We start from the raw sequence: 10,838 nt of genomic DNA on the forward strand, positions 1-10,838 counted from the left end.
TCTTCGATGACCAGGTGCCCTGGGTGCTCGTCAGTGGATCCTGCAATCTAACCAATAAAGATATGACACAGTAAGCTTCCCAAAAAAAATAAAAAATAAAATCACTATAAGCTCTTTTCTTAAGTTATATATATATGTTGATGCTGTCTGACCAATCAGAAAATGCAAATGTCATTATCAGAGCATATGTTAAGATAACTTATAATTATAAATTTTATAGTTATGAAAATATTTTTTTATTGTAATATGATTAGGGTACCCATATAATTACATATCTACATCTTTTAATAATATATAAAGAATGAATTTTAGTTTATTTTATTTGGTTAACTTGAGGTTAAAATTCCAAATTTCAAAACAATATCCCAAACTAATCAATTTAGAAATAATTATGCTTTAGTAATTATGTTTAAAATCATATAATTTGGTTTGATTTGTTTTTGTTTGGTTTGGGTTATGGTTTTGTTGCGAACGCTTAACGCTCACTTGTTAAATTCTAGATAAAAAAAACTTATATGATAACTGATAAGTTCATAACATAAACATAGATTAGATGAACATTTGCTTCAACCTACAAAGTAAGCATTCTTTTTTTATATATAAAAAAAGATTACATATAATAATATACTTTACCGTATAATTAAATATTGAAACACTACAATGCTTTTCAATCTCATTGTATGTTTGCTTCATTTACAAGCTAATATATATTTATAGGTCAGTTGCTAAGATGAATTACAACTACATTATAACGTATACGTGTACATCCCTCACTATCAACGACCGTCAATATATTCCATCATCAACCACCCTTAAAGCTCGTCGTGAGCATTTTGATCAGTTTCTTCTCCGACCATAACAGTTTCTGCCAAATGCTTATGAGTTTGGTCTAAGCCCTTGTCGTCGTGAGAATACAGACAATCAGCAGAAGGATGAACCACGCCATAACCAAACCCTTCAGCAGAGTTACAATATGCTTCTACTTTCCCATCATTGCCTTCCAAATTGACGTTGTTGAGAACGATGTGATTACAAGGGACTGCGTCACTGCACGCGAATTTGATGGCTTTCGAGCTTTTTGTGGTTCCGGTTATGTTCCTGTACATTATCTCGGATATGTGAACCGCCGATGTCTGCAAATGAAATAGGAATAAATAAAAAGATTTTAATCCCTTTTCTTGAGGTTTCTTGATGAGTCTCAATGGTTATGTGAAAGAAACCTGGTTTTGACAAGTTGATGGCGAATCGCAGTAGAATTGATCGATTATAATCGGATTCGCAACGTCCTGCATTTTAACGTTCTCGAAACGTACACCCTTTACGTAACCATTACCACCCTGTTTTAAAAGATTTCATCTTTCAATCAATACTCTTTGGAAGGAAAGTATGAAAATTAAGGATCAAGAAGAATTGAGATTTTTACCTGCCATGTCTTGATTCTTAGACCATTAGTTGTGTTCTTTAGATACGCAGTGTCCACCACAACTGCAGAGACGGTTCCTGTTGAATGTCCTTGTCCAAGGCTTCCAATGCTGCAGAGCAAGAAATTGCAATAATTTATTGAGTGTTTTTTTTTTCTTTGACAAGGTTAGAGATGGTTTTACCTGATACCATGTCCTGGTCCACAATAGAGTCTCTTCATCTTTATCTTCGAGCTTCCATTAACAATTGAGACGCAATCATCTCCTGTTTATCAAGTTTAAGTGTCATCAGCTATAACATTTTGAGTTTAATAATATAGTACCAGAATAATGTTTTTGGTGAAGAACCTGTGCTGATTTTACTGTCTTGGACTACAACATCAGTAGATGCTGTTATATGAATTCCATCGGTGTTGGGACTATCTCCTGGAGATGTGACCATAACTCTAGAGATTCGAACTGTGTTTGATCGAGCTATGATCAAATGCATTTGTTGGCTGTTCCGGATTGTTATGCCTCTCACATACACATTTGAACTTGAATATATAGTTAGCGCCTGTATTATAAATTAAAGACTTTGTTATAAGCAAAACGCCAAAACCAAACATAAAAATGATAAGTCTAATGGTTGATTAACACAAAACAGAGAGATTTCAAACCGTTGGTGCGCCTACGCAAGGCTACAAGAGACAAAAAGAAGAAAGATTTGTGTCAGATTTGTACTTTAGAATTAGAAGAAAAAGTTCAATTTACGTTAAAGAAGATATATCTTACGTTAGACTTGTTCTTTTTGCAAGAAGCAGCCCACCATTTGGTACCAGAACCATCTATAACTCCATTCCCTTGGAATACAGTTCCTTGGAGTTTCGAAAATTGGAGCCAAACCCTTTGGAATTTAGGGTCCCATTGGCTAGGCTCATCTGGTGCCACAATTGTTCCATCAATCTATCAAAATCAGATTTCATAAAAATGCATAAGACCATATGGTAACACATGTATGACCTTTGTTGTATTCATATATAAGAATCAAACCAAACAGGAACTAAGAAGTTTCAAAGGTTACCTGAATGATCAATTTTTCTTGACATGGACCATCAAATTTCGTCGCATTTACTAAATAGCGACGTCCTTGTGGAACCAATAACACAGAGTTTGGTGCAGAGCAGGCGATGGTCCAAGCGCTTATAAGTGCCTAGTTTATAAGAAAACATTACATCAGCTAATAAAAATTGTGAAATGGAGGTTTTGTGTATCTATCATCCAATTGTTAAACCGATTCGAACATAACGCACCTGAGTATCATCAGAAACTCCATCTCCAGCAGCACCAAAGCTATCAACATTCACCAGATTCTTACCAGAATATTGGCTTGTAAACGACGAGAAATCAAAGAAGGTCACATCATCGTCAATCTCATCCTCAGGGACATCGAGGTTCTCAAGCTTCCCAATAATGTCAAGTTCCCTGTACATTGTACTTCCTGGAGCTCCATAAGAAGCTACCATAAACAGAGCAAGCAGGGAAATAAGGAAGGGCTTATTCATTTGAGGCTTACTAAAAACAAAAACTCCAACAAAATATTTGTATGATTGTATAGTTATAAGATATGAGATTCTATGCATAGAAAAGTTTCTTTGTGTAATGAGGTGATACATAGTTTGAATATATATATAAGCAGAGTAATTAAGGGGATTTTATTGGCTTGGCTTAAAAGTAGATAAAGAGAAGCCCTTATTTTTCAAACACATCTTAACTTAAAGCACAAGGCTTTTATCTTATCTCACTTCTTTGCTTTACTCCAAAACCTCTACGCAGATTTTTCCTGGTCAACATGTTTGTCCCCATTGAAATCTGGAAGATGAAACGAGAGATTTTGTGCTTGATACGTCAAAATGTTATTTTCTAGACATGCCATAGTTTGGGAAAACAAAAACACAAACAGTTAGTAGTTGTTCCANCTGTTATATGAATTCCATCGGTGTTGGGACTATCTCCTGGAGATGTGACCATAACTCTAGAGATTCGAACTGTGTTTGATCGAGCTATGATCAAATGCATTTGTTGGCTGTTCCGGATTGTTATGCCTCTCACATACACATTTGAACTTGAATATATAGTTAGCGCCTGTATTATAAATTAAAGACTTTGTTATAAGCAAAACGCCAAAACCAAACATAAAAATGATAAGTCTAATGGTTGATTAACACAAAACAGAGAGATTTCAAACCGTTGGTGCGCCTACGCAAGGCTACAAGAGACAAAAAGAAGAAAGATTTGTGTCAGATTTGTACTTTAGAATTAGAAGAAAAAGTTCAATTTACGTTAAAGAAGATATATCTTACGTTAGACTTGTTCTTTTTGCAAGAAGCAGCCCACCATTTGGTACCAGAACCATCTATAACTCCATTCCCTTGGAATACAGTTCCTTGGAGTTTCGAAAATTGGAGCCAAACCCTTTGGAATTTAGGGTCCCATTGGCTAGGCTCATCTGGTGCCACAATTGTTCCATCAATCTATCAAAATCAGATTTCATAAAAATGCATAAGACCATATGGTAACACATGTATGACCTTTGTTGTATTCATATATAAGAATCAAACCAAACAGGAACTAAGAAGTTTCAAAGGTTACCTGAATGATCAATTTTTCTTGACATGGACCATCAAATTTCGTCGCATTTACTAAATAGCGACGTCCTTGTGGAACCAATAACACAGAGTTTGGTGCAGAGCAGGCGATGGTCCAAGCGCTTATAAGTGCCTAGTTTATAAGAAAACATTACATCAGCTAATAAAAATTGTGAAATGGAGGTTTTGTGTATCTATCATCCAATTGTTAAACCGATTCGAACATAACGCACCTGAGTATCATCAGAAACTCCATCTCCAGCAGCACCAAAGCTATCAACATTCACCAGATTCTTACCAGAATATTGGCTTGTAAACGACGAGAAATCAAAGAAGGTCACATCATCGTCAATCTCATCCTCAGGGACATCGAGGTTCTCAAGCTTCCCAATAATGTCAAGTTCCCTGTACATTGTACTTCCTGGAGCTCCATAAGAAGCTACCATAAACAGAGCAAGCAGGGAAATAAGGAAGGGCTTATTCATTTGAGGCTTACTAAAAACAAAAACTCCAACAAAATATTTGTATGATTGTATAGTTATAAGATATGAGATTCTATGCATAGAAAAGTTTCTTTGTGTAATGAGGTGATACATAGTTTGAATATATATATAAGCAGAGTAATTAAGGGGATTTTATTGGCTTGGCTTAAAAGTAGATAAAGAGAAGCCCTTATTTTTCAAACACATCTTAACTTAAAGCACAAGGCTTTTATCTTATCTCACTTCTTTGCTTTACTCCAAAACCTCTACGCAGATTTTTCCTGGTCAACATGTTTGTCCCCATTGAAATCTGGAAGATGAAACGAGAGATTTTGTGCTTGATACGTCAAAATGTTATTTTCTAGACATGCCATAGTTTGGGAAAACAAAAACACAAACAGTTAGTAGTTGTTCCATGTAATGTTATTATATATAGCAAAAAGTTATAGAGTACTATAGGTCAACGATCATGACAAGGCGTTTTTTACAAAGCTTGAAACAGAGAAAAAAAAAAGTGAAGAGCAAACTGAAAACTGCAACGGCTCTTTCAGGCATTTCTTCAAATCCAACTCTGAGAACATCAAAAAGCCGCAAACAAAGTATAGACGAAAAAAAAGCACAGGTCCTTTTTTTATGACACTTTGCATTTGCTTAATGTATGATTAATCAGTTAGTGAAATTTGATTTATCTTCTTAACGTTCATAGNAAAGACTTTGTTATAAGCAAAACGCCAAAACCAAACATAAAAATGATAAGTCTAATGGTTGATTAACACAAAACAGAGAGATTTCAAACCGTTGGTGCGCCTACGCAAGGCTACAAGAGACAAAAAGAAGAAAGATNCTTCTTAACGTTCATAGGATATATACAATACAATGTATCTTCTTAAATATCTGTTATTTTCATCATTTACCCATTAATCCAAATCAAAATAAAATAAAAAATTAAATATTTTTTAAAAAAACTCTGACTAAATTATATATTACAAAAAAAAAAAAATNTAGAATTAGAAGAAAAAGTTCAATTTACGTTAAAGAAGATATATCTTACGTTAGACTTGTTCTTTTTGCAAGAAGCAGCCCACCATTNGCATCAGAGTATATACTAGAATGCGTGGGCTTCAAGTTAGGGTTTCAGATCACACAGCACGCTTATGAGGCTTATACTATTGTAAATAAAATGGGCCTTAAGCCCATTAAACAGTAGCAAAAAGCCTGCATCAGGTAACTTCTACCTTTGTCTTGATTGATTCTTTAAACAAATGGCTCTAATGTAATGCAAGTTTATGACGATATAAAACACATAAACGTGTGGAGAGTAAAACAAGAACAAAATCCAAATCTCCTACAAAAACATCAGATTCCACCTTTTTCCAACATAAAATATATACAGATGAGAGAGAGATTTCTCATCGTTCTCACTCACAGAATCTGATACTGAATTGAAGCAAAGCATTACTACAGGTATCTTTTGTCTTGTCTAATCTTTTTTTTTTTTTTTGTTCTTTTCTTACTTTGTCTGGCTTTGGTTAAGTAAAGAATCTGTCTCTTGCTTTGAATGCTATATCTTTCTTTCATTGTCCATTGTTAATGCTAACCAAAAAAACGAAATCAAGATCCGTGATGTTTCATCATGACTCATGTGTTTCTCGCACTTTTTTGCTTTTCTTGACATGAATTTATTAGAGTCTTGTTTAAAATTCAAGAATCATCAACTTGGTTTAGAAGTTCAGAGAAGTTGAATAATGGTGAAGAATATGTTTAGCCGAATTGATTTGTCGAGTTTCATTACAGGCTCAACTGAACATACTTGGCAACCAACAATGTCTTCAGAGACGAACATCCCAAGTTACTGGCTTAACTGGAGATTCTTTCTCTGTGCTATCTTCGTCTTGACGTCTCTGTTTCTGTCTTCGTTTCTGATTTGGAGATACGAAGGACCAAGAAAACGCAAGAAACACGGTGATGATACTGATGATGATGATCAAAGCTTGGAACTCGAGCAACTCACTGGAGTTGTATATGATGATGAAACTTGGAACACTTGTGTCAAAGACGTTCATCCGAACTGGTTGTTAGGTTTTCGTGTTTTCGGTTTTTTTGTTCTTCTTGGACTTATCTCTGGTAATGCTATTGCTGATGGAACCGGCATTTTCATCTTCTACACACAGTGAGTTTTCATAGAGACTTCTTTGATTTACATAGAAAGATTTTTTTGCATCTCACTTGTTCTGATGAGTTTTTGATTGGTTTCTTATCAGATGGACTTTCACATTGGTTACAGTTTACTTTGGGGTATGGCTTTTCTTCTTCACCTTATCATGGTACTTCACATGCTTTATCCAAATCTTTGTCTCTAGATCCTCACATCTTCCTGAGAGTAGTAGTTATTACATGTGTTTCTATGTGTAATCTTTTAAGGGTCTGATGAGTAATCTTTCCATGTGAAACCTTTATAAGTGTACTTTGATGTGATGCAGCTTGCAGCATTGGTGTCCATATACAGATTTAAGTATGCTGATGATGGTGAAAGCGGAGTCAATGTAGTTGATGAAGAAGAGCAAGGGTCGTATAGACCTCCCCTGAATGTGTTTAAATCTTCAAACGGACATGATAGAGACAACAGAACAACACGTCAGATTGCAACTACATTGGGTTACATTCATCAGATTCTTTTCCAAGTAAGTCTTTCTGGTTTAAGTGTCAAACATGTTTAACTTCTATGCATAAGTTTCTCTGTGTCTGAACAAATTTTTGTTTGGATTGCAGACTTGTGCAGGAGCTGTATTGCTTACAGATGGTGTGTTTTGGTTCATTATCTACCCTTTCCTCACAGCCAAAGATTTCAGTCTCGACTTTGTAAGTTTTAACTGTAAGCAAATTGTCACACTTTGTAAGTCTTTGATTGTCTCTGAGGCTAAATTCTAACGAAACATTATTGATACTGCAGTTCATTGTGATTATGCACTCAGTCAATGCTATTTTCCTCCTCGGTGAAACTTTTCTGAATTCTCTGGTTAGTTGTTATGCTTAGTTCAACATAATAATAACCTTTATGATTATGATGATGACCTTTGATGATGATTTCTATGTATCCAGCGATTCCCGTTGTTCAGAATTGCATACTTTGTGGTATGGACTAGTATATTTGTGCTATTCCAATGGATTGTTCATGCTTGTGTCTCCTTCTGGTAATAGTCATATTTCTATCTTTCTTTACATTATTCTATGAACATATTAGTTTTACTTTCTTAGGCTATTGAGGTATGTGTATATAAACTATATGCATGATCTTTGTTTGTGCAGGTGGCCTTACCCATTCTTGGATTTGTCATCACCCTATGCCCCTTTATGGTAACTTTACACAAAGATCATCGCCTAGTTCCTTATCCAATTGTTGATCTTGAATTGGTTTAAAGACTACAAAGTAAATGTTTTAAATGATGTTTGCAGGTATGCGGCTGTTGGGGTGATGCACATACCATGCTTTGGAATCTTTGCTTTGATCGTGAAGTTGAAGTACATATGGCTCTCAAGATAATATACTCAGAACTCAGAAGGACCATAATAACCAAATATCATTCATATATACTCATAATCTTTCAAAGAGTCTCTCATGAGCCTTGAGTAGAGAGTTTAAAGAACAGACTCTCATAGTCTCATGTGGTATAGCCGTTTTTTTTTTTTTTGTAAATTACATTCAAAATTCCTTTAAAGGAACATATAATCACTTAGCTAGCTAGTCACCAATTTTTTTAAGAATATTTATTTCTCTAATCTAATACTCCCAGCTAAGCTATGGTGTAGACACAGTTGAACATATAATGTTCTTCTGTGTTTATTGTTACACATAATACTGGACCGGATTTTTAGTGGAGTGGAGAGTATATAATGTTCCACAAATCCAAATTTTTATTCGATGAATAATACTTATCCTGATAAACTAACTAATCATATCCTCCGGAATTTTTAATTCGGAAGTTTAAAAGAAGCATCATGTCCATGAGAATATTCGAAAAAAAAATACTTAAACACACATTGTTTCAATGTAAGAAAAGAAGAACAAAAGCTTGTTTGACAAAAACAGAAAGGAATAAAAGCTTTATTATAGTTTTATCCAAAAATGGCGAAAAATAATATTCTTCACAGGTTTAACCAGAAAACAATAATTATAATAACAGTGAGTTTGTGGGCTCCGAAGAGCCCATTATTACATTCGTTGTATGCTGTTCTTTTTGTTGATCGATAAATTTTAACAATTTTTTTAAAAATGATTATGATAATAATAATCGTATTATGAAGTTAAGAAAGTTCTAGGTGGACTTTTATCCTTTCGTCTATCTATTTAGCTAGCTTTATCAGTGTTTGAAAATGTAATCAACTAGGTACTAACCCGCGGAAAACCGCGGGCTGAATTTTTTCTAAATAAAAATATAAAATTATCGATTAAATTTTTGATAAAAATATAAAATTATGATTAAATAAAAAACATTCATTGTTTTTTTTTTGTGGCTTTCCTTTTTTGTTTGTAATAATCACCTTCTAACATTGAATATATTTAAATCTCAACTTAGTTTTATTTTCTTAAAAAACAGTGGCTAAAAGAAAAATATAACTTTTTTAAATAGATAAGATACTATATCTATATCTTTTTTTTGTTTATTAATTTTTAAAATCTAAGCAAACTGTTATATATTTTATTTGATTAGATTTTTGATAAAAATTTTATCCTGTGCTGGAAATTTGTTTTGATAAAATTTGTGGTTATATAGATTTTATTGGATTAGATTTTTTTAATGACGAATTAGTTTTGATTCTATTAGATTTTTTTTTTTTTTACTTTTCTACAATTTAATTTATTTTATGTGTTCCCAATTTTCGTTTTTAATTAATTATATTTATTTATTTAATTAATTAATTTTAATTAAGTTTTTCTAATGACAATTGAATGTAATTTTTTACACATTTTAAGGTTAGTTTCATATTTGTACTTCTCAATTAATATAGTATAGGATGATTGTGCCGAAAGTACATAGATTAATAGTATAATATGGCTATATAGATATAAACTATTTTTTCTATCCTTAATAAATTGATGTTTAGATATTATTATATATATTAAAAAAAATTTGTTTGTTTGTAAATTAATTTTTAGTTACTTTTTGGTAGAAAGATAAAATATAAACGATTAGACGAATACTATGCGTAAAAAAGCACATAGTAGAAAATTTTTAGTTTTTTAATATACAATACCAATATTTTAAAAACAAAAATACATCATAAAACATCAATCTATCGAGAATTTTATTCTCGTGACTCGTGAGTATAGGTTTCGAATAGCCAGTTCAGCAGACTTCAGATGATGTCGAAGTGTACCAATTTAGTTTATGCATTTGACTAAACTATACCACTAGCCTAGAGTTATAGATACGTGTAATCATTCTAATTCTTTTTTACTAAAATAAGATTTTTAGCTTCTATAGTTTATTCATTGACTAAAATAAGATTTTTAGCTTTGTAATTTAGCTTTATGAGCTCTCCAATGGAAGATTAAAAAGTCAGCTAGCTAGTAATTGCACTTTTGGAATAATAGTTAGGTTTCCATCGTCAAATGCGCCATACGCATAACCAAAAAGGTTAAGCACTTAGGCTTGTGATTATAGAAATAATTGTTGTAGGTGTATAAAATGAAGTCAAACTCGAAGATAAACAAAATGGTGCCACGTTAATGACGAATGATTATCTTTTGTGATCTTTAACATGAGCTAAAACCTAAAATTATAGAACTAACTCTCCGTATATAAATTTATCTTTTGAGCATTCTCACCTGTACAGTTCCAGCCAAGTTACCTTCCACTAATCGTTAACTAAGGCATCTGATTTCCAAAGCGACGATCTCAATCCTCACCAGGATAAACAGACTAGAATATTAAGATTCTTACGAGGATAAACAAACTAGAATCGTAACAAAAATCTACCAAAGGTAACCTAAAAATTATTAAACGAGACAACTTAATTTGATAGATTTCCGCAATGTCACTATTATGTGGTTATAATAGAAAAATATAGTAGAACACTTTCTGTTCGAAGCAAACTTCGAGATTTTTTAAGATAAACGAAATAAAGACAAAATATACATTTGATGGAGTCATGGACCACAGACAAAACGCAAAAGGACCACTTCACAAGAAACATTTGAAGATGGAGAATATAAGAAACATAAACACTTTTGCATCAGGATGCTTGATATTGTTTTTGTTTTAATGCATGTCTACGACGTCCCAAGTTCATGGGAATAACATCAATAT

At 33.0% G+C, this 10,838-nt stretch overlaps 3 protein-coding genes across 4 annotated transcripts; 1 reads left to right on the forward strand and 2 right to left on the reverse strand.

Annotated features, from left to right (window-relative positions):
• On the reverse strand, positions 576 to 3,046 carry LOC104712596 (probable polygalacturonase At1g80170). Its single transcript, XM_010429526.2, has 9 exons — positions 2,714 to 3,046; positions 2,485 to 2,613; positions 2,196 to 2,366; positions 2,081 to 2,101; positions 1,770 to 1,977; positions 1,605 to 1,686; positions 1,424 to 1,532; positions 1,221 to 1,337; positions 576 to 1,133 (listed from the first exon to the last, which is right to left on the reverse strand). The coding sequence occupies exons 1-9, from the start codon at positions 3,041 to 3,043 to the stop codon at positions 813 to 815; spliced, it is 1,488 nt and encodes a 495-aa protein (XP_010427828.1). The 5' UTR covers positions 3,044 to 3,046; the 3' UTR covers positions 576 to 812.
• On the reverse strand, positions 3,229 to 4,612 carry LOC104715794 (polygalacturonase ADPG2-like). The gene is made up of 6 exons (XM_010433170.2): positions 4,282 to 4,612; positions 4,053 to 4,181; positions 3,764 to 3,934; positions 3,649 to 3,669; positions 3,362 to 3,545; positions 3,229 to 3,272 (listed from the first exon to the last, which is right to left on the reverse strand). The coding sequence occupies exons 1-6, from the start codon at positions 4,609 to 4,611 to the stop codon at positions 3,229 to 3,231; spliced, it is 879 nt and encodes a 292-aa protein (XP_010431472.2). The 5' UTR covers position 4,612.
• LOC104712597 lies at positions 5,834 to 8,325 on the forward strand. 2 transcript variants are annotated; one of them, XM_019230346.1, is made up of 9 exons: positions 5,834 to 5,994; positions 6,325 to 6,700; positions 6,792 to 6,825; positions 7,011 to 7,211; positions 7,300 to 7,389; positions 7,481 to 7,546; positions 7,630 to 7,721; positions 7,837 to 7,884; positions 7,984 to 8,325. In XM_019230346.1, the coding sequence occupies exons 2-9, from the start codon at positions 6,354 to 6,356 to the stop codon at positions 8,069 to 8,071; spliced, it is 966 nt and encodes a 321-aa protein (XP_019085891.1). In that variant the 5' UTR covers positions 5,834 to 5,994; positions 6,325 to 6,353; the 3' UTR covers positions 8,072 to 8,325. The 2 variants fall into 2 exon arrangements, with proteins under 2 accessions (XP_019085891.1, XP_019085890.1); XM_019230345.1 differs by lacking the exon at positions 5,834 to 5,994 and having other exon boundaries at positions 6,075 to 6,700.

This window comes from Camelina sativa, chromosome 9, assembly GCF_000633955.1.
Source record: "Camelina sativa cultivar DH55 chromosome 9, Cs, whole genome shotgun sequence".
Classification (NCBI taxonomy): Eukaryota; Viridiplantae; Streptophyta; class Magnoliopsida; order Brassicales; family Brassicaceae; genus Camelina; species Camelina sativa.